At 37.7% G+C, this 27130-nt stretch overlaps 1 protein-coding gene across 4 annotated transcripts in view; it reads left to right on the top strand.

Moving 5' to 3' along the window:
* CDKAL1 (CDKAL1 threonylcarbamoyladenosine tRNA methylthiotransferase) overlaps window positions 1-26974 on the top strand; it is a 375055-nt gene extending 348081 nt beyond the window's left edge. For all 4 annotated transcript variants that reach the window (XM_014877962.2, XM_088168720.1, XM_088168732.1 and 1 more), the window contains 2 exons: window positions 3612-3776; window positions 26277-26974. In XM_014877962.2, the coding sequence (XP_014733448.1) occupies window positions 3612-3776; window positions 26277-26483 (372 nt within the window). In that variant the 3' untranslated portion in view covers window positions 26484-26974. The remainder of the gene's footprint in view (window positions 1-3611; window positions 3777-26276) is intronic.
* Window positions 26975-27130: the final 156 nt, after the last annotated feature.

Genomic DNA, 27130 nt, shown 5'->3' with positions numbered 1-27130 from the left:
AAAAAAAATCTAACAATGAAGAGTCAGAAACTTTTTTAGATTAACACTTCAGTATGATATGTTTTGTTTCATAGAATCATACAGTGGTTTGGGCTGGAAGGGGCCACCCTTCTTTGGATGCAGCACAGGATACAATTGGCTTTCTGCCCTGCAAGTGTACATTTCTGGCTCATGTCCAGCTTCTCATCCACCAGCAGCCCCAAGTCCTTCTCAGCAGGAAAGTTCTCACTCTCCATGAGTTCCTCTGTACTTAGTCTGGGCTTTCCCCACCCAGATTCAGCACCTTGCACTTGGACTTATTGAACCTCATTATGTTTTTGTGGGTCCACTTCTCAGGCTTGTGTAGGTCCCTCTAAATGGCATTCCTGCCTCCTAGTTTTTGCCATGTCCTTCTGTGTCCTTCCTGTAGATAAATTCTTGCCACAAGTAAACATCTTAGCTGGGAAGGAAGTACACGCATCAGTTTCACAAAATCATTGTTTTTTTGCTCAAAAGCCGATGACTTTCTTAAGACCAATAAAATTGGCTTTCCTGAATCATCATGATTTTATTCTCCATTTTCTTGCACTAAGCTGTCTGCAGTTTGCTTTTGCTACCATTAGGTATTCAGTTTTCTGAACCTCGAGAGGCTATAGATGATGTCTGTGCTTTCTTCTGGTTATGGGTTATGTGACAGAATTTATTTATTTATTTTTCCTTAGTAGTAAGTAACATTGCTATTCTTAAAATATCTGTTTCTGTTAGATATCAGTGTCACTAATTATTTTTTCCTCACTTTCTCCTTTTTTATTTTTTTATAAATCTCTTACATGTCCAGCTTCTGTCTAAGTCTTATGCATCGATGCTCCTTGATTTTGTAGCTTATCAGTCAGAGTTGAGGAACGTGGAGAGATTAAAAAGAAATTTCTTGGGGCTTTTTTGTTCAATGCTTGTTTTATGGAAGCTTAATTAATTGAATGAAAAGCAATATGTATGGGAAAGTGTTGATTTTTTTGTGTTGTGTTTGTAGAGCACCTAATACAGCTCATGATTGGGACTGGTAAAGAATTCACAAAATACAAACAGTCACGTAGGGACTAATTTTAAATTCTGTTAGGGAAGAAATACTTTCCATTAAGAAAATGCAAATCTTTTCCCTAAAATCTTACGTGTGGCATGTTTTATAAGGATGGTATCCTACTGCTCCCCCAGGTAAGCACAAGAATCCATTCTAGTAACTCAGATTAATAGCAGCAAATTGAATGATAGTAAATTGAAAACCACTCTAAAGTATAAATATTATATTACATATTATTTAAACTGAAGCTCAGAGTCCTGGTGTAGTGTTCTGTTAACTCAAATAGTATCAAATGTATTCTGTCTTCACTGAGCTCATCTATACTAAAAGAATTTGCTATTAAACCTGCATCAGTAGAGCTGCACTGACAGACTTAGTGGTAGAGCTGCAGCTGATACTTGTGAAGGTTTAGGTGAATAGAGTAATCTGAAGGGACCAAAGAGTGCTTTGCCAGATCCACAGCTAACATGAGAGTTTCTGCTGGTATAGCTTAGTTTCGTAGAAATATTGTTGCGGGTTTTTTCTTAACAAATTCTCAAACATCAAAAAATTTCTGAGTGTATGGCAAGCCTGGATGCTTGGTTGTTTACGGCATCTCCCAGTTATTTGCACTTAACCTTTTTCTGAAGTTGTGTTTATATTTAGTTACTTCCTTTTTTCATGAGGATATAGAAGATTTACTGAAGTCATGAGCCCAGTGGTACACTCAGCTACCTAGTTTCCCTTTGATTTAAATTTGCCCAAGATTAATTACTTGAGAAGAACTGTGGTCCAGTCACATTGTAACACTCTCTGAGCGTTTGAATTATGGCTTTGTGTTTGCCTAGTCTCAGCTTGCCCGTCTCTGAAAGGCAAAGATTTCTGCTTTTCTTGGAAGTTGCTTAGGAAGCTCAGCAGAATGCTAGGATCTCCAAGTGCTTACAGTCATCAATGCCTTGAACCTTCAGGGAAGAAGGGAAGCCACTGGTGGTGATTTCCTCCAAATGGGACAATCAAGAGTTGTGATAGGTAAAAATGGAGAAGCAGTGTTTGGCAAAAAAATGGTCTCCAAATGTGAGTGGCAAGATTTTTTCCTCTGAAAGTCCTCTGCACATGTAGTCCTAAAAATTAAGCCATTTTAATGCATTTCAATTTCAGCATCAAAGAATCAAGATAAAAAGATAAGGTCCTGGTGAGGCACACCTGGAGTGCTGTGTCCAGTTCTGGGCTCCTCAGGACAAGAGAGACACGGGGCTACTGGAATGGATCCAGTGGTGGATAGCAATAAAGATGATCAAGGCACTGGAGCATCCTCTCATGAGGACAGGCAGAGGGAGCTGGGCCTGTTCAGCCTCCAGAAGGGGTGACAGAGGGGACCTCATCAGTGCCTGTCACTGTCTGAAGGGAGGGTGTCAAGGGGATGGAGCCAGGCTCTCCTCAGAGGTGCCAGGCAATAGGACAAGAGGCAACAAGCCTTTTGTAAACTGATGCACAGGAAATTCCCTCTGAACATGAGGAAGAACTTCTTGACTGTGTGGGTGACTACACACTGGGACACATTGCCCAGAGACGGTGTGGAGTCTCCCTCACTGGAGATATTCCAGAACTGAGTGCAATCCTGTGCCGTGTGCTCTACAATGATCCTGCTTGAACAGGGAGATTGGATCAGATGACCCCTCTGAGGTCCTTTCCAACCTGACCCATCCTGGGATTCTGTGTGTCGATAAGATCCAAGTAAATGTTATTAAATAAGTCCTCATGATTTAATTTTTCATTGTAAACAGTGTAAAAAATGTAATTTCATCAGGAAATTACTTCACTTTTCTCTTTCAACTGCTCACCTATTTTAAAGCCGTTTTAAGTCCATTTATTCTTCCAGCAAAAAATCTTGCTCCTGTATTTTGGGCTCTTTTTTTTTTTTTTGAATATGTGACCTAGGAACATCTGTTATGTGCTACCTTTTTTTGTGAAGTGGGACTGTCTGATATTATTTGTTTGTGCAAATTCAGGAAAGAGTGGCATTAGTTGCTGACCCAAGAAACAGTCGTCTATTTTTACAGGCATTCATTGTCAATCATGCATCTCAGCTGCAAAGGATCTGCACAATCAAAATAAAGGCTTGTGCAAAGAGAAATAAGGGTATACTTTCTGTCCTGAAGCCTTTATAGACTCAGAAATTTATTTTTTTTTTAACGTGTCACGGGACAGAGATGAAAATGGGAAGCTTTACAGCAGTCTGTTAGAACTGTGTAGTACAAATGCCCTTGGGAACTGTTTGGGTCTGGATTCAAAAGCTGCAATTCAGGCCCAACTTTCTCATCAATCAAAAAACATGACTTAAGGACTCGGCTGGAGTTGAAAAGAGCTGAGCTAACACTGCAAAGCTCTTGTAGAATGCAGGCTGGAGATCTGAGTGGTCAAGTGTGCCAGGGGCTGTAGTATACGCTGGTGACTAAAATGTTTAAGTTTTAGGATTTTCTCTGATATTTATCAAAAATCTGTTCTCTGAATGGATACTAGAGATTCTAATGTTCTTTGTGGTATTTAGTGACTATGTCTTTATTTTATTTGAAAGGTTCTTGTGCCGAAGGATCCTCTGTTAATGGGTAAGATGGTAGAAGTGAATATTTATGAAGCTGGGAAACATTTTATGAAGGGGCAGCCAGTATCAGATGCCAGAGTTCACACTGCATCCATCAGCAGACCGTTAGCAAAAGGAGAAGTTTCTGGTTTAACAGAGGTGAGTAAAAGGCATTTTCTGATTTACTACATTGGCAAATCCACAGCTGTTCAAGCAAAATGATTCCATGCTATGTATCTGTTATCATTTTATAGTTCCCATTTATATATGCAAAAAGCTTTAATCTTTTCTGACAGATTGAAATCTGAATTCAAAATATGTTTTTGCTGATGCCTGTAGCTTTACTTTTCTGACTATAAAGGCAATAATACACTTGTCTCTTGTTTCTAGATGCAAGATGGGGAAAGAACTTCCTAGACTTGAAAACATTAAACACCAGTAATTATGTAATTCAATGTTCTTCCGTTTAGTGGAAGGATGAATCAGTTTACTTTTCTTTACAAAACTGTTTAAAAAAAAAAAATTGATTACATATCTGTTAAAACAGGTAGCAACACTATTCAGAGATTCAAAATTAATTGATGGGTAGAGGTGCAGAATATTTACAATATATTTTGGAAAAAGGTCAACATCTGATTTAGTCATGTAAAAAAAAATGAAACTCTTTCTAAAAGAGATCTGATTCTTATTTTACAGTTCAGTAGATATGGCTGTTAGCCAAGTATTCTCATACATTTCATGGAGCTCTAGTTGTAAAAACTGATGGAGTGTGAAATGAAAATGTGTATCACATTTCTAAGCATCATTTGATGTCCTTTCTCCAGCACTGTTGTTAGGATCTCCAAAAAATATGTAGCACATAGGAGAAGGATAAGTGGCAGTTTATCAGCCACCTTACTGCTTTTACAGTAAATTGCTGATAAGTATTAAAGTATATACATGTGCTTGTTTATGTTCTAAGTAGTCACATTTAAAATACATCATCAAGGCATACCTGAGGTGACTGGTGTTAAGCTAAGCTCCTTGGTCTCTTGAATAAGCCTGGCTGTGGAAACATAGAGCAGCAATAATGCACTCCCTGTAGTGCACCTACTGTAATGTGTTCAGCAGATCATGACACTTAGGCACAAACACATTACTAAGCTCTCCATTAATATTGTCTGTGTGTGTGTGTGTGTGTGTGTGTGTGTGTGTGTGTGTGTATTGGCTCAATAAGGGTCTGTAAGAGATAAAAAACAGCCAAAACCTTCAAATCGTCTGGTTGGACTATGTGGCTATTTAAACACAGCTGATTTTTTCATCAGAATGTTTTTTTTAAATAATCTGCTGGAACAGAACCAAGACTGTCATTAAACTGAGTATGTGCTGCCAGAAGCTTGTAGATGGGGACAAGCAAGCAGACTCTTGACTGAAATGTTTTATGTTAAAATGAGAGATAAAATTATTGAAATCAAGGATACTGATAATTTCCATAGGGACTCATTGAGATATATGGATCTTGTCTTGCCCTTTGGATAGACACGAACAAGTACCTGGAATCCCCCCATAAATGGCTGCAGCAAGCAAATGATAAAGCAAATTGCTTTTCATTACTTTTGTGGTTACCAGTGCTCCTTCAAGGGAGTACCTTATATATGATCGGTCCACTGGAAATGAACTTTTGTTTAATGGAAAAAAATAGAATCTCAGTAAATGGAACATCTTTGGTATGTAGAAGCTGCAGCTGAAAGCTTTTAATCACACTTGGCCAATGTATCATACATAGAACATGAACTGAAATTCTTAGTGGGAAGTTCATCCTGAAAAATCGTACATATAAATAGAAACTCAGGAACTTTCTTTAGGTTTCCAGGGAAAAAAAAGTCAGTTTGCCACAAAAGTTACCTTGGGTTTCTGGCTGGCTGCAAGATGCAATTTGGGTTGCTCTGTTTTGTTGGACTACTGGGAAACACTTCCTGCTGCATGTGCTCAGGATATATAGTTCCAATCAAAGATGCTGTGAGCAAGATAAAAGGGGCAGCATATGAGGGTCATGTGAGCCTTTTGCAGCTTGTTATGTGCATGGGTGGCAGGTTGGGGAAGGAGGAAAGAGGCAACTCAGAATGGATGAATTCAGATACTCACTCAAAAGTGGCAAAATATCTTGGATATTTAACAAGATCCCAAGTGTCTCTACTAGGTTTTTCTGCAGCTTGCAGAACTGAAATCTTGGATAAATTTTCCGCTGTTCACATGTATGAGCAAGAATTAAGGTCTGCTTATTATTAATGGTGTTTTCATTAAGTTACATAGACACATTAAAAGGTGTTTCAAAATCCATCACAGCTTCTCTCTAATGAGGAATGTTCACAGAAAGAGTGAAAGCTTTTGAAACTGTAGGTTTTAAGGAAATTAATCAATTGAGAGTACCATCATATGAGAATGTCAAAGCAAGTCATAAACTCATCCTAAGTTCCTATAGAAGTACATCCAAAGAATAAGAGCTTATCTGCAGTTTTATGCTCTCTTTCTCATCTGATACATAACCCTCAATAATTTTTTCTGGCAAATTCAGAGCGAGCATCACAAGCAACATGTGTGTCTGAAGGAACAGTTGTAGGCCTTTTTTTTTTACCTTTTTGGCTGCATGACTCTGGCAGCAAATTGGTCCAAAGAAATAAAAGAAGTAGGTCGCCAACTGGAGTCAACAAATTTGACTGAAAAAGAGGGAATGCAAAATGCAAAAACACAAAGGACAATTTAGAGACTCCATAAAATATTCACACGTGTGCCTGTGACAAGTAAGGAGGCAAATATATATACAGAATTAATTCAGAGTATTTCTAGCATTTCATGCTTTTTCAATGTATGAAGAGCACAGCTAATATATATATCCATTAATGTACTAATGATGTAGAATGTCTTACATTTATTATACTCTTTAAGGAAAAAACTGTAACCAAGTAGATGGGCTTAGAACAAGTTCTTGACATTCAATAATGTTAGGCTCTGTGGTAGAATTTGGGACGGGAAGGACAGAAGAGTCTTGGAGTCAACAGCTCAGGTTAAAAAGCTGTCAAAGCAATCAGACTTCGTGATTGTAGTGACATGCTAAGTAGTAAAATGTACAAGTATTTGCCAGGATTTTTTAAATTTTTTACTTCAGCACAAATTTTCTTATAAAAGCCACTCAAAAGAGAGTGAGGTCTCCCAGTGGCAGAATTTTACAGGAGGGTTATTTGAGGGGGAAAACACATTTGGAAATTTCAGTTGACAAATTTACTATAGACTTACTTGGGTTTAAAATGTGCAGTTTCTGATTCAGTAATAGAACCATGTTTAGAAGGCAGAGGATACATTATAGAGGATATATAGGTGAAAGTTGCAGTCAATAAAGCATGAACATGTGTAAAGGCATTTTTTATTTGGTTCTAGTAAATCTAAGGTAGGATGTATGTGAACTGGACATTAAAATGTAGTGACAGTCACCTTAAAATGAACATCCAGACAAAACAAACCTGTCGTGAGTTACTAACTGCAATTACAAATATCAATGAATAAGTATTTCAAAGCTTTGATCAAGATTTAGTTCCATTAAGTTTCACAAGAAGATTTAAATGCTGTAGGTATTACATCCTTTCATTGAGGTAGGCTTAAAGTTGACAAAGCTTTAAGAGTGCACTTCAGCATTTTGAGATTCAGAAAAGCAATTTAGCTTGTTTTCTATGTTCTTAAGCACTCTGGTAAACTTGTCTTTGAGGATTTGGAGCTGGGTTTGCAATGCACATAGTGTTGAGTATATTATCTTTGGATAATATTTTTGAAAAGTCAGCAGTATGTGTCAACAATCTGAAGGTAATCTAATTTAGAAAAAAAAACAATTTTCATATTTATAATAGTTTTATTTGGCCATATTTAGGGATCTTGACTGTTTCTCAGCAGCATAAAGTAAAATACCTAATAAATGTATCCTGTTTACAGACAAATGTTTGCCTAAAACTAATCACTGAAAAAGAGTAAGAATCTGCAAGAATATGATCTCTTGTTAGAACCAGAAATAGAGTATGTTATGCTTCTGTACTCCAAAAATAATTCTGGTTGTTTACATATGTTCTGTAACTAGTGGAAAAAAAATACTGCAGGATGAGGAATACATGAAGAAAAGACCAAAGGGCTGAGGGATAAAAATAAAAGGCTGGCTACCTGCCAGAGTTGCAATGCATTGCCAGAATCAAAGCCCCATAAGTCTGAGGGCCTTTGGTGGGAAATTTTAATCAGATGGAAAATTAAGGCAAGAGAAAAAAAAATAGTTTTAACAGGCTGTTTAATCCCCAGTCATTATTATTTTATGTTCATAGCTCATGTTTCTATAATGCATCTATGACTGACTTTCTTTTTAAACAAATACAGGCACATCTTTCAGTTTTCTGTTTTCCATTGGTTTCTGTGATGATATTCTCCATGTCTAACACTTCCCTTGTGAATGGCATCTGCTGGGAGCCACCATTTGCAGTGTCTCGTTTTGTGAGTCCTTGATTTTGGTGCACATCTCTGTGGCTCCCAGGCCTTGGAAATACCCACAGTTGCTAAGCTAACAGCTATCCAAGTCATTGGGCTCTTTGGAGGAAATCAGGAGTGAGACACTGATTTTCAGTTAGTAACCAATTATTTGGTCATTCTGGTTTGTTCCTGTTTTCTCCCCCATCCTCCCTGCATTTTAACTGCAGTAGGTGATTGTGGCATTGTGCTTCTGGATAGTAATGAAGAAGCTTTCTGTTACTGGTCTTCCAGTTAGTTATTTTCTAGTTACATGAGCAAAAGATGACCTTTAAACATCACCCAGCCTTTTTTCTGATGTTAAGAAACAGGAAAGACAAACACTTCTTTATAGCCTGCCAGAAAGAAAATTCAACAAAGCATAGCTTAAAGGAAACTCTCTGATCTCAGGTAGAAAGGGTGCTTCACTTGCAGGCAAAATAAAATGGAGAAGTGGGAAGAAAATATCTTCTGCTGGAACAGGAATGAAAGAAATCATGTCAGAATTAAGATCTCTGTATTGGAAACTTCCTTCAAGGACTTGGAAGGAAATGTGGAAGATGTGTGTTAATTAATAAGCACAGTTTTTACATGTGCTGGAGTTTCAAAGTGGTGGAAAATTTGGTTCCTGAACAGGAGCTAGAGATTAGAGATTTAGGCAAGAAGAGAATGCGGAAGCAAATTTTAAATCAAAAAATGGCATAGAGGTGTGAGTAGAGGATTCTTTCATAAAATTTCAGAAGCTGTAGAAAGTATGAGAAATGCTAATGAAAGACTGGAATTTCCAAAGAAGAAAGATAAAAGAATATAGAATATACCTTTTACCTCTCTCAGAAAGCTACTTTGCAAAGGGATCTTTGTATCACAAAGTCCAAGAAACGGTAATTTGAGAAATGTGGGGAATTTTCTATTAAAGAAAAACATACTGACAAAAAAGGGAACATTTTTTATGTAAGATCATTTTCAAGTAATGCTTTATGGAAATACAATGCACTATTTGGTGCTCTTGCATTCTTAGGAACATACCTTTTGTTTGGTCAGTTGAACTCTCTCCCACTTTTTGACATCTTTTTTGTGACACTAAGTTGAGTGATGCAGTTTTTACACCTCAAGGATGCAATGCCATCCAGAGGGACTTGGACAAGCTTGAGGACTGGGCCCATGGGAATCTCATGATGTTTAACAAGACCAAGTGCAAGGTGCTGCAGGGCAATCCCTGGTATGAACACAGGCTGAGGAATGACCAGAAGGAGAGCAGCCCTGCTGAGAAGGACGTGGGGGTGCTGGAGGATGAGAAGCTGGACATGACCCAGCAGTGTGCACTCACAGCCCAGGTGACCAATTGTATCCTGGGCTGCATCCAAGGCAGGGTGGCCAGCAGGGAGAGGGAGGGGATTCTGACCCTCTCTTCTGGTGTGTCCCCACCTGCAGTGCTGCATCCAGCTCTGGGGTCCCCAGCACAGGGAAAACATGGACCTGCTGGAGTGAGTGCAGAGGAAGCCAACAAAATGATCAGAGGGATGGAGCACCTCTCCTATGGGAGAATTGGGTTTGTTCAGCCTGGAAAGGAGGAAACTGCACCAAAGATGGAGAGGGACTTTTTACATGAGCATGTAGTCACAGAAAAGGGGAAATGCATTCAAACTAAGAAGAGAGTAGGTTTAGATTAGATATTCAGAAAAAAATCTGTACTGTGGGGGAATGAGGCACTGGAGCAGGTTGCCCAGAGAAGCTGTGGATGTCCCATCTCTAGAGGTATTCAAGGTCAGGTTGGATGGGGCTTTGAACAGCCTGCTCTAGTGGAATGTGTCTTTGCCCATGGCAGGGGAATTGGAAACAGATATCTTTAAGATCCATTCCAGTACAAACCATTCTATGATTCAATGAGTCTCTGAAAGAACTGATTGTAGGGCAAAGCGTACAAGTATTTAGTGCTTTTGCATTTATTAATCTGTTTTATTTAAGGTATTACTTGTATTCCCTGCTGGTAGTAAATAGGGGTCATAAAAGATGATGCAAAATCCTTCTTAATTAATCTTTTTTTCTTACGTTTTCTTCAGTTATTTCATGAAGGTCACTATAAAGAAATGTAATAAGGGATATATTTCCTTTTGTAGAGCACAGCTCAGCGCCATCTATGGATGTCTTTTAAAAAGACCTTTGAAAGTCTCATTTTTCCTGAAAATTTGTCATGTGCTGTTCCTTAGATGCTGATTTCCATTACCTACACATTATCTGCATTCTGTGTTGGCTTTGTTTATTTGGGCAATTGAGCTGACTTGAATTTTTCCTCTGCTTGAAAGCCCATTTCTCAGATTAAAATTTGAAATTTGCAGTCAAGTCTTTCTTATGGGCAGAGTAAAATTTTCTTGCTGGCTTTAGATGAGCATTCACTTGATTCACATGTAGTGGCTGGGGAATTTTAATCAATGCTGATCTTTAGGAACATACTTCACCAATGTCCGTGGCAAACACTTGAGGTGTAATTCAGCCACATTGGGTTGTGGGTATGGGCTAGGTGACATCTTTGTTTCCAGCCTTATCTGCTATCGTTCAATGAACATTTTTTATTTTGCCATTTGATGACTCACGAACTGGAAGAGAAGATAGTGCAAATGTGTTGATCCAACACATTTCTCTGCCCTGCATAGAGGGCTACAACACACAGAGCTGATTTAAGACAGCAAACCCAAGAGCCAGCATAAAACCGAGTAGTTTTATCCTGGTATCTTTAATTTAATGGGCACGCTGTCTTTTTGCCCATGCCTCTGGCAGGGCTGAATTTCAACTACAGTGCTCAAAGCTCAGCTGGAACAACACACATTACATAGACCCTTTTCAAACAAATGCTCTCCACAGTCCATTTCAGGTGAAAAGATCTGAACTTTAATTTATTTACTTTTCATTTCCTAAGCAAACAATGTTATTTTGCTGAATGCCACTGTTTAATCACTTAAATTACATAATTATGTTACTACTGTGCAGTTCATGCAATAAATGGAAATAGTAATGGCTGGGAGGATTCAACTCTTAAGTCATTTTCTGGATAATAAGCAAAGATTAAATAGAAATGTTCTACCCCTTCTGCATCCATAAGTAAAACTCTAGTGCTAAAATAGTTCTGCCATTTTTGTGTTGTTTGTAGTACTCAACCTGCTGATGCTACACTGCAAGATCAGTAAGTGGGTCCTGCTCTCTGTTTGCATAGGGAAATGTGTATCCATGGTAATTTTAACTACTTGACACTCCCTGTAATATTTAGGAGTTCCTTTTAAAATACTTTTTCACTTCCATCAGATCTCTAAAAAACAGACTTTGTGAAAAATTAAATAGCATTTGGTTTTGGTAATTCTTCATTATTTAATATACCAATGTTCACTAAGTTTTAATTTGCTTTCAGGAGAAAAATATAGCAGCCACAACTTTTCTCAGTTTTTATGTTGTTTTCGAAGTCATCAACATCCAGTTCACAAAAATCATCATAGGTTTGAATTTTATATCTCTCCAGTAGACTTTAATACAAAGATAGGTGAACGATATCCAGCCCATGTGTACATTTTATCTCTGCTTGCAGTATTTAGTCATCCCTTTTCTTTTTATTAGTAGTCCTTAGATCACCAAAAAGCACACTTGGGCAGTATTTCTCTCTCCATTCCTTCCCTGTCTCTCCTTCCCTGTGAGCAAATGCACAGTCAGAGGCATCGTCTTGATTGGATGTTATTTCTATCTGTTCCTCCTTTATTGAAGCTGTAATTAAAATAGTATTTCTACATGAATACTTGAAAGGGACAAAAAGGCACATGTAGCTCATGATACAGCTTTCCCCATCACCAAATGAAAGGTCAGTAGGAGGTTTGAATTTACATGTACAAAGTTCTGGAATGTTGAACATCCGCCTTTTAGAAATGTATTTGTTGCCAAAACCATTGAAGTGAGATGATTCATTACCTTTGAGATTGTTTTGAAGGGCAATAAAATTAAAGTCATGAGATTAAGCTGTTTTTTAACTACAAACTGTTTTAAAAGTGTAGCTCATTTCAAAAAAATTACCAAACCATGTTAAAGGTAAACTGCCATGGTCGGTATCCTTTAATACTATTACATGTTCAAAATCTTTATTAGATTCTGAGTAGATTAATGGGTTTCTAATAGTTTAATAGTCATCCTTTGTGTTCTTGCTTATTCCCTTTATGATAATGAGAATTGCTAAGATATACATAAATTTAGCAAGTAACTTTATTTTTATTACTCTGACAAATCTATTGAAAAAGCATTGAACTGCTCTGCAATATTAGAATTAATTGTGAGTTGTAGTAAGATACCCAGATACATTTTTAATCATAATTTCCCAGTCAGAATTTTATAATATTTGGACATGGTGATTTATGTTTGTGCTTTTAATACACTTATAAGAGATTTATTAGAGATTAGAGATTTTTATTTTTCGTTTTGTGGTATCAAGGGTAATAAGATAAGGAAAAAATGTAAGAAAAAGAGGAAAAGGCTTTTCAGTAAGAGAAAGAAACAAATTTTGTAAGGTTTTGTCACTACTAAATTATAGTTGGGGAAGATGTCTGCATATAAAAATTCAAAGGCACATTTGCAGAGGCTATGTCTTTGACTGAACTTAAATTGCAGTTGAATAAGAAGTTCTATTTGATGGCTACATTGGAGAAAAAGTATCTTAAAATATTCAAATACCATACTTCAGTGAAGTGGATGTGAAATTCACAGCCTTAAATTTAGTCCACCAAGGATATATTCCTAACTGCTCTGGAATATCCAAAGAACTTACTGTGACTGTTGAACACATTGGAATGATTGTATGCTCAAAGACAGTCCGCAGAATGCAAGCTTCGAAACTGGTGCTAATTCAAAGGTCACATAGAGTAACTTTGTGTTTGTGCAGGCTGTATTCCATATCATGTTTAACATTCCCTCCAGGTCTTTTATCATGCCATTAGCTATTAAAGTGTGTTGTTGCAGTTTTACTGGACCAAACAATAGAAATAAACCCTTGCCCTCTTACCACAATCTCCCCCACTAAGATACTTTTTAAAGGAGTCTTCTCAAACTACAGGGGTAATAGTCACTGTAAAAATTTGCATTCTCTCTTTAAGGAACTTGGCTCAGTGCCTATGAGTTTTCATTCAAACTGAGCTTTAGGATCAGTTCTTATTTTTAGTAAGTTCCAAAGCAAGCTGTTCTTGTGGGCTTTATGAAAGACCATTAAGTAAAAGAAACACAAAAATTACTGGTTATTTAAGTACTTTGTTAAAGACAGCTTTACTTGTTGTTAGTGTATAGTACACCGATCATGATAACCTTCCTCTGACTACTTTTCATTGTGTATTAAAATTACTTGAACAGTTCCCCCACCTACAACTTATTATTTCAGACCTTGGAACCCTTCTTAAAAAAGAAAAAAATATTTTCTACTGATTTTTTTCTAATGCCAGCCATACTAGCTGGGAATTACAGTTGGATCTGTTGTAATTGTCTCATCCAGCCCTGGGATGAAGGAATTCTGGATGGAAAGATCTAGTCAGGTTAGCAGGTGAAAGGTTATGGTGGTGGTGTGGTAGGGTTGGTGTAGATAGCCCAAATCCCATACATGTTCCCACTAAGGTAAATTGGTGCTACATCTGCTCAGATGTTAAGCCTTTCTTTTTCATCACAACATATTCCTAAGCTTGTTCATCATTTTCACAGGGAGTTGACTCAAAGCAGATTCATGGGTTGGTATCAGACATAGTTCATGTTTTGAGGCTCCAAAAGAGTTAGAGGGCTTCAAGCACAGCTTTTCTGTGCTTGGAACTCAAGCCCATGGGATGTTAAAATTCCAGCATATTTACTTTCATTTCTTTTCCTCGAGTCAGGACCACAACTCAGATTTAGTGTATTTAAATTACTTAAATTTTAAATAAAATCATGATCTGGGACATATTTCTTCCATTTTAGATATTATTAAAAACTGGAATTATGATGAGGAAAATATATGTACTTCCGTGGTGCTACAGCTGTTAATCACCAAGATAACAAGCACTAGCATGAAGTCATTTTTAATTAGGATACAGTGGTGTAAAGTCAAAACCAAAGTTATTCTACACATTCATTAATGCCACCATGGTATGAAAGAAATAATATGGGTTTTTCTTTATTGTAGAAAAGAGACAAAAAATCATGTATAAATTGAAAGCATGCATTAAAAAAAAAATGTTTATAAATACTTTTTCTAGAAGAAATGTACATTTTTAGTGGTTCTTGGTGATGGCAATCACACAGAATAATTAAGGACCCGAAGCCAGACCATTTTTGATCTAGATAGCTCATCAGCCCATAAGAAAATAGTTATTCCCAAGTTTCTGGCTCAACTTAAGTCAGCAAATGAGTGTTGATTTTACTGTGCTATCAATGTCTTCTTTATGACAGGTTTTATTTTGCCTTTTTACCTGTTCATACCAGTAGAAACCCTGTTTTGTTAGACTTGGCCTGCAAAGAAGCCCTCTCCACATGTGTGTGAGCATGTTGTCTTTATTCCAGGGCAGAAATGGCCAGTCTCTTGGCATGGGACAGCCTAAAGAGTTGGCCTGGCTCATGTGGTGTTATCCCATACCCTCTTTTCCTCGGGCTGCTGGTCAGTGTCACATATGTGGGAGCAGATGTGCTGTGTGGAGCAGGAGAGCTCGTGGCTATTGATGACATTGATGACACATTCTGGCTGGCACGGTGATGGGCAAGGCGTGGCAGCCTCGGTAGACACACGTGGCCTCTCAAAAAGGCTGGACCACCCAAGTTCTACAACCTGAGATGGATGTGTGATTGATAAACAGTGAAAGGAATGAAACCTGACTGGCTTAGAGAGCCAGATGTCAAATGCAAAACAAAAAGAAAAAGGCTCGTGGAAATTACTATTATTTTTCTTTAGTCTCGGTATGACTGGGGGTCCTTGACACAATATTATGTGAGAAAATTATTCACTAAATGTCTTGGCTTTCAAATTGATGGATTCTTCATACCCATATATATATATATGTGTGTGTACTGTGGCAGGATTTGAGCAAATGCTCCATTTTGGATTGGAGAGGCTCGGAAATGTTTGTGAAAGTACTTTTGATGGAACGAAAATGTGTAGGCAGTACACTCAAGCTCTTTTTGTCAAAAAAATCACATAGCTGCAAAAGCTACCTATGCATAATACCGACCAGATGGATTTCTGGTCCTGAGGAAAGGGTCCTGTTATCAGGACTAGAGGATTTTTTTTTTTAACTCTTGTCCTTGTTTTGACATGATTTCATATGTGATTGTTAAGTCATTTCAGTCAGTGTGACTATGATTTATCTTATCCGTATGGAAACTATTTTGCAATTCTCACATACAAAATCTCTGATAAGTGCAGATAACATAATTATCATACAAAAAGGACAGCTGTGAATATCCATTTCTGACACAGATAGTTTTTTCAAAATACAAGAACTTTAATTTGGTGAAATGATGGAAGTAGTGCTTAGAATGACAGGAATTCTTTTCCTTTTTCAGCTCATGTGTCTCTTGTCCAAAGAAATGTTACTTCATTATTTTTTCAGTGAGGAGTGCTTAAGATTCTGTAGCATAATCAGATTTTGTCACAGAACCACAGGGGAAAGCCAGATGTGCAGCTCTTAAGAGCTGGAAAGGAATGAATTATACTTGGGGGAATATCTTGTGTGATAAAAGAAAACTGTTGTAGTGCTGTTAAGCTTTAGTATGGAGACATGAAACATTTTAACATCCAAACCCATCAATTTATTAAAGACTACATTAAGCCCCACAGTTTTCATCCTGTGGGCTTGCATTTCTCATCTCTGTAGACACCTGGTATATGTTTGCCATTTTCAGGTCATCCCCTGTTTTATTTGTGTTTATCTCACTTTTTGTAACTTCTTCTCCTGGTTTGTGTAACTACTGCATGTGATTTGGAGTTTCAGGAACACAGGTTGGTCAGCAGGGTGGTGGCATAAAATAGATCATTAAGGCTGTGGTCTGGCCTGTCCCTCAGCAGGAGCACTAATTTAGATTTGGGTGAGGGATTTTTTTACCAGCCCTTCTCCCACTGTTGAAGTGAGTAGGTTCAAAAGTTACTAGGATAGGCAGAGATACTGAAATTATTTGGAGGACACCACTTGCCCAGGAGTCAATTGCAGTCAATGCTTGTATTCACTTAGAGACAAAAGCAACAGCAAAACATGAAAGACAGCTGTATTAAAATATTATGGACTGTATTCTCACAGAACCAGTAGCCTTTTCTAAATAGAGGAAAGTTTAACAATCCTCATTTCCGTGTAAATGCCAGCTGTACTGTGTTTCGCTCTTTTATAAGGTGCTTATGCGGTATTTTCATACATGTCCATGTGCAAATTTTTTGTGCACAGAGCTGAGACTATTCCTTTAGTGTCAGAATCTTTTAGGTTGGAAAAGACCTTACAGATCATAGAGTTCAATCACTAACCCAGCACTGCCAAGTCCACCTCTAAACCATGGCCTCAAGTGCCACATCCACCCATCTTCTAAATACCTGCTGGGACAGTGACTCAGCCACTTCCCTGGGCAGCCTGTTCCAATGCTTGACAACCTTTTGGGTAAAAAAAAAAAAATTTCCTAGTGTTCAATTTAATAAGTTACTGTTAGATATTTTTCCCCTTCATTGTTTGTCATGAAATATTAGTGTTGTTACATACCTTTCAAACCTCTCTTTCAAGGGAGTTACTTATTTCTTTCTAACCTTTCCTGTGACCCCCATAACTAAATTTCTGAGTGCTTCAGAAACAGTTGTAAGTTTATGTTTACATTATCCTCCTGAAATGCAGCTTTCATCTTCCCATTTCACAGATAAAGATGAGGCAGATGTCTAAAGCATCTGCTAGAAGGTTAGTCTGGAGAACAAATTTGATGGTGGCCAGTTAAAGATGCTTGGAAATAGATACTTAAAATTATTATAATTTTGTAGCCCATATTGAAGCAAGCTTCAGTGTTGACTTTTCAGCATTTTAGACAATTCCAGGGGACAATGTATCAAAGAAAAAGAGGAAATTAATATTTTTTACTTCATGGTTAATTCCAGAAGAACTGAATTTCTCCTCATGACCTAATCCTTGGAATTACCAGATACAGCCTGATAGAGCACACTGTGTAACACCCACGTGGGAGAAGTCTGAGGTCCAGTGGGTACAAAAATGGTCAGTATTTGAGCATGACAGGGTGCAAGTCCCTGCTCAGGCGCTGTGATCCTGTACAAGTGCAGAAATTTGGTCAGACCACCCTGTGAATGATAGGAAGTGTCCCGAGGGTAGATATTCGTCCCAGCCTGCAGATTGGATACTTACTGCTCTTTGATGTCTTAGACAGAGCGCCAAGGTGCTATCATGATTATCTAGCATAAAATACACTGCAAGCCAAGAAAGGTTTTTCTCATGTAATCTTTCTTGTGGGGAAGGGCTGACGAATCATTTGTGGTGACTGGGGATAGAGAGATTGTGTTAGAGCAGTTAGGCTTGCTAATCACAGAAAGTAACCATTGTTTGATGTTTCCATGAGAGAGCCCTCCATTAACTGCAGCTGTACTTGACTGAGTGTGAAATTAAAAAGGAGACACAGATTTCCAGACACTCCCTCAGGTGCTCAAAAGTATGCTAACTGGCACTGTGGGAGACCTCCTAAAACAACTAAGGATACTTAAAGGAAAGAGGCCATGACCATGTGAAAAGAAAACCTTTGTATTATCACTGAACTCACAAAGTTGGTCAAGATCAGTCACACTGTATTAACTGTTAAATTTTAGGCTTACATGAAATGCTTCTTTTTGCCAAAGTCTGGTTCCAGCTGTGCTTGGTGGCCATCTGCACTCCCAGGAACTGGAGGTGTTTAATCCTAGGCAGAAAAGTCTGTGAAAATAAATGTAAGAGAAATTGTCAGGAGGGTGCATGTTAAGGCATTGCCTAGCTTTAAGAAAATTATTTTAAAACTTGACAGATACAAAAGATTTTATAGGCTGTGTTGGCTTTTGGTGGCAGCTGGAATCTGAGACAGGAATTGTAGAGACCTGATTGCTGACTTGCATTGTGGCACTGGAGACACTTCAATCTTAATTTTTTTTTCTCTCCCTGTAAAATGAGGGAGGCATATAGATCCCACAGATACCTACTGGAAGGAAATTTGAAACTCTGGAACCTAGTATAATTGCAAAGTATTTAAAATGCTCTTTTTAAACCACATTTATTATCCACAACATTGAAGTGTAAGAAGGGCTGTATTCTTTGTCTCTGAGGTTGTTGTATTATATAATTCTCTGTGGAACATTCCATTTTAATGCTTGGTTCTGTAGGAAGAAATGAAAACACCATAAATTCAGGATTATGACATATTCTAGGATTAAGGGGAATGCTTTAGCCAAGAATATGTACATATATCAGTTTATTGTATTTTGCTCTATGTGAAAGATCTTTGAAATCTTTCCTGATTTTGAGAGACAATGTCCCTTGAGTAAAAGCAGAATTACTCATTTCACTGTTGATATGTGAATATCATTCAGTTATATTGGTGGTTCTTGTGACATGAATATATATTTTCAGATCTAGGTATTCATTTTACTGGGGTACTCTTTCTGATGGAAACCTTTTGTGTCTTTGCCTGTAGCTAGCATTGACCTCCACATAATTGTCACTGCTGTTTCAAGATTTAAAAGGGAAGCAAAAAGGTGATGGTCTCTGAAAGCTTGTGCTGTAAAAAAAGTATATTGTATTTCATTTAATATTCTCACTTGTAGAGCAGTCTTTGAACATTCACATGCTGTCTTTCTTTCATCATCCAACAAAATAAACTGGGAAAATTGTTGTATTATAAACACAACCTTAAATTTCTTATTTTAAAAAAACAAACCCCCCCCTAAAAAAAAAACAATAAAAAGTCTCAGTAATCCTTTAAAGAAGGAGCAAGCTGGAATCCTATGAAATGGTATCTAATAAGACAGGCTGTGATATGCACACTGAAAAATGGTATCTAGTGTTACTACAAGTTAATATACTGTAGTATACTGTAGTAATATATCCTGTAATTCACTGTAATGTATTTTCAAAGCCATGAGGGCTGTGCTGAGGATCTCTAGGAAACAGATTTGTCTGTTAGCCAGCTAATTGCCAGGTAAGTGCCCAGAGCAAGTACCTGCCATCTCCTTCATGAAACTGTCCTATGCACAGGGAGATAAATTGTGACAGAACCCCATCCTGAATTTGTCCACATTATGCTGCTATGTTCGTTCTTCATTTCAAGTCATTGCTTGGGTGACTGTGATTTTTGAATCACAAGCTTTTTCTGTTTAGCAGACCTCTCAGTTCTGTTGTGGTTGCAGGTGCTGGCTGGAATGCTGGCTGTCATGTCCTTTAGTTCTGTCATCGTGATTGACACCCCACACACCTTATTACAAAAAAAATAAAGCTCAGAATCCAGGCAGCACACTATTTTTTAGAGATATCGTGTCTGACCTTGAATGACAGGTTATTTTGACAGTGCATTGTTTGTGCAATGGAATGATATTGAGTCACCAAGTTGAATAGCAGTGCAAAATACAAATATGTAAAAAAAGAGTCAAGACCTGGCTGGAAGCATTTATAGGTAAATATAAAGAAACAGGCTAAAACAAGTGGGTGCAATGAAAAACAGCACAAGACTGTGTTTTAAACATTTTGGAGGTGGTTTTTGGCTTGGGTTTTCTCAGTTGATTGTTTCTCTTGTTTTTGTTTCTTTTGTTAGTGGAGCTTTTTTGGTTGTTTCCTTCCTCCTCAAAGTGTACATCACAAAGGAAGTTATTTAATAAGCCCCAGTTGCTCAGCCTCCTGTCTAGCATCTAAGTGCTTTTTGAATTTTGAGGGCTGATTGAGAGAATAATCTGAAAGACTGGGGGAGGAAAAAGAAGTAGGTAGGCAAGGGCCTACCCTTAGGTAAGAACATGGAAGAGAGCAGGGAGAGATGTCTGCCAAGAAAAACACCAATGCAGCCATACAGTAATGGTGGGAATTTACAGAGAGAAAATTAATTCATTTTATATTCTTGAATAGCAATATTAAAATTTGAATTTAATGTTAATGTAGGAGGAGGAAGTTCCAGATCTGTGTCTGTATAACGTGACATTACAAATTTGTGTTCCTAGTGGCATCTCTACCTTTGTTTATTTGAGAGGCTGCATGGTCAGATGATGCAAGAGAGAAATGAGGAGAAGTAGAAGGAAAAGAGAAAGACAGGAGGAATTATTGTAGAGGCAATCAAGGTAAAAGTTGAGTAGTAAGCAAAGTGGGTTTTTTCTGTGCTGATCAAAGGAATCAGACAGATCATGCAGGTGCTACTGGAAAGAACACAGAATTTGCTGACTTGCTGTGCAGGTCAGGGAAGGCCCTAGTTAAAGATGGTCTCCATAAAGGATGACAGCTGGAAGGAATTGTCAGATTTAATGCAGAGGAGCTTAAGGTCAATCAATCTCTATACCTCCCATTATTGCCTCTATAGTTATATTTATATACTTGACCGTGGTCCAGCTTCTAGGAATATTGCTGGCCTGCTTTGACTGGGTCATTTGTAGTGACCTGGATGTAAATTGGGATCTGGGAACTGTAATGAGTTCAGATTTGTATCGTGGGGTTGGTCAGGGCTGGAGCAGGTGCCCTGTGAGGAGAGGCTGTGGCACCAGGCTGGGGAAGGGGTGGCTGCCAGACTCCAGCAGGGGCTTCCCAGTGCCTGCACACAGGTTCCTGACAAGACAGAGCCAAGTGCCTCCCACTGGCACGTGTGGGAGGATGAGAGACTGTGCCCAAGTTGAAGTGAGAGGCTCAGAGTGGATAAATCAGAGAAGCATTTTCCCCATGAATGAGTTCCAGCAGGTGAACAAAGGCCCCAAGAGGTTATGGTCTCAATCACGGGATGTTTTCAAAGCCCAAAAAGAAGAAATAATAGGAAATTCCTTTGCAAAAGGACCTGGCTGCTTTATTTGTTTTTTCCTTAAGGTTTCTCATTTTTTAAAATGGGTAAGTAAACTCTGTGTGTATTGGAAATCAGTGAATTCCTAGGAATGGAGAACAGCTGATAACATCTGACACAAGCATGCTTGTAGACAGCATTTTCTTTTTACAGCATCATACTGGGCTTTCACTGAGATACATGATGGCAGAGATGCTTCTTATAGGAATTACCATGTTAATTCCATTAGGAAAAAAATATTTTCTCTGTCATTTATTTCGTAATTTAAGATCAGCATTCCACGTTTGCAGAAGGCTGGTAGAATTTTGAAAGTAATAAATCAAAGGAGTTCTCTTAATACCTACAGAAATAAATGTGTCTTCCAGAACTATTCAATAAAACTCAATTTTCATATTTTTTTGATGTGTAATCTATGTGACCTTCAGTAACTGTTTGTTTTTTTAAATCTGAAAAATGCCTTTAAAGTGTAGTAGCCCAGAGTTTCAAACAGTGCAGCAGGATATGTAATGCATATTTTAACATGTTTTCTTTAAATTTGTCACACAGGCTTGTTGTGCATGATTATATAAAAGTCCATATTTTTAAAGCCAGTAGTACGAGTGTGCAATGTACTTGGTTGGGCTAAAAAATTCAGAAGTCTAATTTATCTTGAGATATGCTCAGTCAAGTAGTTTTTCACAGCAGTTAGCTAACACTTCAAGCTCTAACAGTGCCCCTGAGCCATAAAAGAAATTTGCATGTAAGAAATGTTTTGAATCTATTAAAACCTCAGCTCAGAGCTAAAGAGTTTCTCTTATGTCTTTGTTGACTAACATGAAGTGAGATCTTACAAAAAGCTGGGCTGTGATCGACAGATGCCAAATCTTAGGTTTTGATGTGATTATATATTTCTTTCATGCACAGTGGTTTAATCTGGGACTGGAGTTTCAGAAAGACAGCAATCAATAGGTCTGTGCAAGAGTACACAAAATATATTACTCCTGGCACTCGTCAAGGCAGAATTATTCAAAAAATAATCTGAAATGCATTTGATCATACACCAGAAGTTTTAATAATTTATATTATACCTTATTAGCAAAGTCTTGTGTTTACTTTGTGACTGCCAAAACAAGATGAAAGGCTGCCTCCATGGAAATACAAGATGCTTAGCTCAAAGTCTCTGTCTTTGCATTTCAGTTTGGTAATTTCCTTTCCTCCCCTCATTTTGATTAATAGTATATAGTTTTAAATCTTAGAGTACCTTTTCCTTCATTGTGGTTCTGTTTAGTGAGAGCAATGCTTAACAATTCTACCAAAGACTTTGTGGCCTATCAAGACTGAAACTAGTATAAACACATATTTTTGAAACTTCTTTACCTTAGGGCTTCCTCCAAGCTTTTTTTTTTTGTTAAAAGAGGCTTTGAATTTAATTCTAAATTCCACTGAAAGTAATCATTACAGTAATATTTCTAACTCTTGCAGCTACAAAAGTGTGATTTCTGAGCTCAGCTTAAGGAACTGTTGCACTTTGAGTAGTATGTGGTAAATATCACAGCTATATCAGTTCAGTATATTACAGAAATGACTTAATTATTTCCTTGGAAAGCTAATGCACTGTGAATCTAGAGACAGATACAAATAAGGGCTGTTCAGAATTAATCCTTCTATTATGTGAGAGCATGGAGAGTGGACCAGTGTAGATTCTAGTTCAAAAAATGAGATCTTTACCTCCACCAAGTTTTTTTACACCAAAGGTGCATAAAATTATACATACAGTGTTTTTCACTGACACAGCTGTTTATATGATACTTGTGTGCCTGGAAGAACTGCTTATATTCTTGACAGGCCCTTCAGTATTGTCCAGCCTGTGGCAAGGGCCACTCAGCCCTTACTCAGGTGGGAGAGGGTGCAGTGACATGATCCCTTCAGCAGAGCTCCTCTTCCCACTGGGGAATTGGTGCCATGTCTCACTGAGCTGCATGGCAGACTCTGAGGAAGAGGAATCCACCTGCAGGTGTCTCTGAGTGATTATCCTGGGCTTAAAAGCTCTGTATAAATCTCAGGACGGGGACAAAAAGACTGTTATTTTCTACAGGAGCCTTTCAGTCACAGGGAGACAGATGTACCTATTTTTTTTTCTTGTTTTTTTTTTCTTTCACAAATGCATCTTCTGTGATGATAATGAGGAAAATTTTCATGGAAGCCTGTGGTATTACGCATGTTTCAGGCGGAATTTTGGGCCAAACTAGAGAATACTGCTTAGAAAACATGGATCAGATGAATAAACTCTTTGCACTCTTTGAAAGGGAATATTTGGCAGGATCACCTGAAGAGGTGTACATTATCAAACAGAAACACAGCATGTTTAAGTGGTAAGCTGTGATGTATGTCTTTATGAAAAGGGTCACTTCAGTTTGCAAACTGAGATATTTTTGTCTTTCTACCGAAAGTAAACAAAAATACGTTTAGTGTATCAGTATGATCATCTCATTTATTGGAAATATGATGAAGTAAGAAAAAAAAACAGATTTCACAGTTGACTTAGATGAAATGCTGCTGGGAGAACCCACCAGCAGCATTCTCCACCACTGGAACTTCATAAACCTTGCTAAAATCTCTTGTGCTGTTCTGTCCTACTAGCAGTATGCAGCACTACATAATGCATATGCAGTGCATGCTGCAGTAGAGGATTGAGAAAACAGCATGGTAAAAAAAAAAAAAAAAGCAGTATAGGCTATGCATGATCAAAATTATACCAGCGAGATGAGACTCTTTGGTTTTATGTTGGAAAACAGAAAAACTGTATAACATAAACAAAATGCCAGTGAAACCACTACTGTAAACTACATTACAGAAACATGATTGAATGCATGAAACACTGATGTGCCCAACTGTTAGTGAAGGGGAAAACTTAAAAGAAGTCTCTCAAAATATTTTACAACTTTGAATTTGTGTTTGGGGCATTTTACTGGCTGTCCCTAGTCTACCTGAGACATGTAGGTAGGAACTGAAGCTGAGCATGAAGAAGAGCATTGAGGAGAACGTCCAACATAATTTGTGAGGTACTGGCCCTTTTTATCTGTTTGCCAAGGGGTAGCATCTAGTCTTGTGGGACTAAATAACCATGACTTTTATCATGGTGTGTAGAAATATTTCATTAGGAGTCAAGAGGCTGATTATAGTCAGCTACATTTTAAGTCATGAAACACTGAAAAATGAATATCAGAAGAAGTAAGACTTTAGTTGTACTGATATTTTTACAGCCTTATCCATTCCTTTAAATCATTTTAGTTAGCCTTAGTGTTACTGTACCAAAAATACATGTAAAAACAGGTCATTACCATAAATTAAGCACCTTACATTAGTAGAGATTTGTGAGACCTGCAAAGAAAAGAAAGGCTTTATAAATGTCTAGAAAGAATAAATTGCAAAAGAATTTTGACTCATTTGTAAAAAATCCTTAATACTGTACATTTTCCAGTTTAATCTTCAGGCAAAGGTTAATCAGCTTTGATTTGGGAGGACAAAATAGCTGTGGCCAAGTACTAAAATTTCAGATGCCTTAGAAATTGACTGTAATTAATAACAATAGTTTTTGATTAAGTTAACATGTTCTGCACAATATAGACACGTTCTGGCGTGGTGCTGTTACTGTGCCTCACACTGTGGAGAACTTCACCCCAGTGTGCTTACCTGTTTCCTTTCCTCTGTTTACCCAGTTGATGTTCTTCTAGGTGCAGTATGTGTGAGAAGTCATCCTCATTTCATAGTTCACTTGATCAGTAACCCTGTGCCTGTGTGAATTGGGATCTAACTCAGCAATAACTCAGCTCTTAGAGTACCACCTACTCCAGGCTGTCATTTGCCCCTTTGATGCTTGCTTACCTAACCAGTAGTAATCATTATTTTCCTTCTACAATTACTATAATGGAGCTGATTGCTGAAATGGAAAACAGGAGGCAGCTACAGAAGGTTTGACTTGTGCTGTCACACTTTCATAAGCAGGAACCTTTCTTGGAGCTTTGATATTTCTTTGAGTTTGCCCAGAAATATGTTTGGTAAAAGACAGAGCAAGCATCTGGTGTGTATTTTCATGTGGCCCTATTTCAGCTTCTTGGAAATACAGGATTATCCAGATAGGTACTTTCTGGGTCCCTGATTTGTTTTATCTGAAATATGAAAGGGAAAAAAATAAAATGTTTTAATAAAAACCCCTTTTTTTAACTGGAAAATTTCAATCCAATTAAAAATTCAGCTGAACTCAATTGAATTCCCAAGAAATTATTCAACTAGAGGGAGGAAAACAGAAATGATCAACAGAAATATTGAATCTTACGATGCAGCATCGTTACACCTTTGTTTAATTACACCTTTACCACTTGCATCTCTTGCAAATATGAGTTTCACTGAATGTTTTTCCTTTTGAGTATCTACAATGCTGAACTGAACAAGGGTGTGAGAGAAAAGAGCCTTTTATTGTTTTCGCTTGGATTTTCTGCTGAAATAGTGATGCAACATCTGTAACTTGTGCTGCAGTTAAAAGACATCATATTCTTGGGGATCTTGGTGCTTGCACTCAGGTTGAGAATGGTAATGGCAGGCACAGCAGGGAACTGGGATTCAATATGCTGAATGAGAAGGTGAGTGTTTTAGCACAGCTGCCTCCTGAGGGTCAGGGGAAAGGAAAAGCCCTTTGGGAGGATTTTCAAGCACCACTGAGCTGGCACACCAGGAGTCGATGATTGACTTTAGAAGATCCCTGCTGTGCAAAGGATTGAGTGTTGTGGTCCCCTTTATCATTGGTTAGATATTTCTTTTGGAGAAGCCAAAAATCAGAAAGTAGTGAGACAGCAGCAAAACAAATTAAAAAATAACCATCAAACAACTGTCTCTGATGACAGTGAGGTCTGTGAGATTTGTTTCTGTTGCTAACAGCTGCATTGATTTGGCAGTTAATTTCATTAGAAATACTGATTTTGCATGGCATTTATAAGATTCTTGTACGAAAAACTGATGACCTGGTGATGATGCAGTGCAGGTTGAATTGTTGGTCTTGAAAAGGTCATTAATTTGAACTTCAGTATAAAGAGGAGATTGTATTTGGTATGTACAATCAGAAAGACATAGCACAGTTTCAATCTTAATGTGTGCATTTCTTCACAGGATTTCAGACGTTCAGCACAGAATGGCACAAACTGGAAAGCACAGCCTTCTGCTGAGATCCCAGTGAAAACACGGCTCGGCTCCTGGATGGCTTTGCAGCTCCCATGGCAACAAGGGGGAGGTGGACTGAAGATCCTGTCTGTCAGCCTGGCTCTACTGGCAGCTCTTGTTATGTTTTACTACGGAGGAATGAAAACAGAACTGTGAACTGAATGGGGCTTTTATAAAAACAATGAAACTGCTGTTCAAAATCTTCAAAGGAAACACTTTTACCAACAATTTATTTTTTTTAGGGAAAAAAAAAGCTAATATAAATTGGGCAATAGTTTGTACTCACTCTATGCCTTTCCTGTCCTTCAAAGGAGAGAACGTTAATAAGCTGTGGGAAGGCCTATCTTGCCAAAACTGGAGAACCTTGGTTGGTAGAACAGTTTGTTGCATCTTTCCTTATCTTTTTTTCCTAAAATGATGCAATGTTTGTGTTACATACTCTTTTCATAATTGCTGTATCAGGTAAAATTTCATTAAGTTTATAAGGAATCTTTCCATTGGGTGATACTAGTCATCTTTTATGGGTAGGATATTTAAAGATTTCCTAAAAAGATTTTGCTTGATGCAGTGTGATGGTTTGGTATCTGTCTTTTTACATTAGAATGAACACTGCAAGGCCATTAAAGTTTGTTATTTGTTGCTATTTATTTTGTTGTCATGTCTGAAAGAATTTTTGCCTGCCATCTTGCACCTCTCAACTTCACAATGAATTATTAAGCTTTGTTAATACATGAATAATTATTTTTACATACAAATAGTTTTAAAGGTGTTGGGTTTTTATAATTGAATGGGAAGATGTCATT

The sequence above is a fragment of the Sturnus vulgaris genome, chromosome 1 (assembly GCF_052056855.1).
Source record: "Sturnus vulgaris isolate bStuVul1 chromosome 1, bStuVul1.hap1, whole genome shotgun sequence".
Classification (NCBI taxonomy): Eukaryota; Metazoa; Chordata; class Aves; order Passeriformes; family Sturnidae; genus Sturnus; species Sturnus vulgaris.
This window is presented reverse-complemented; position numbering and strand designations above follow the sequence as displayed.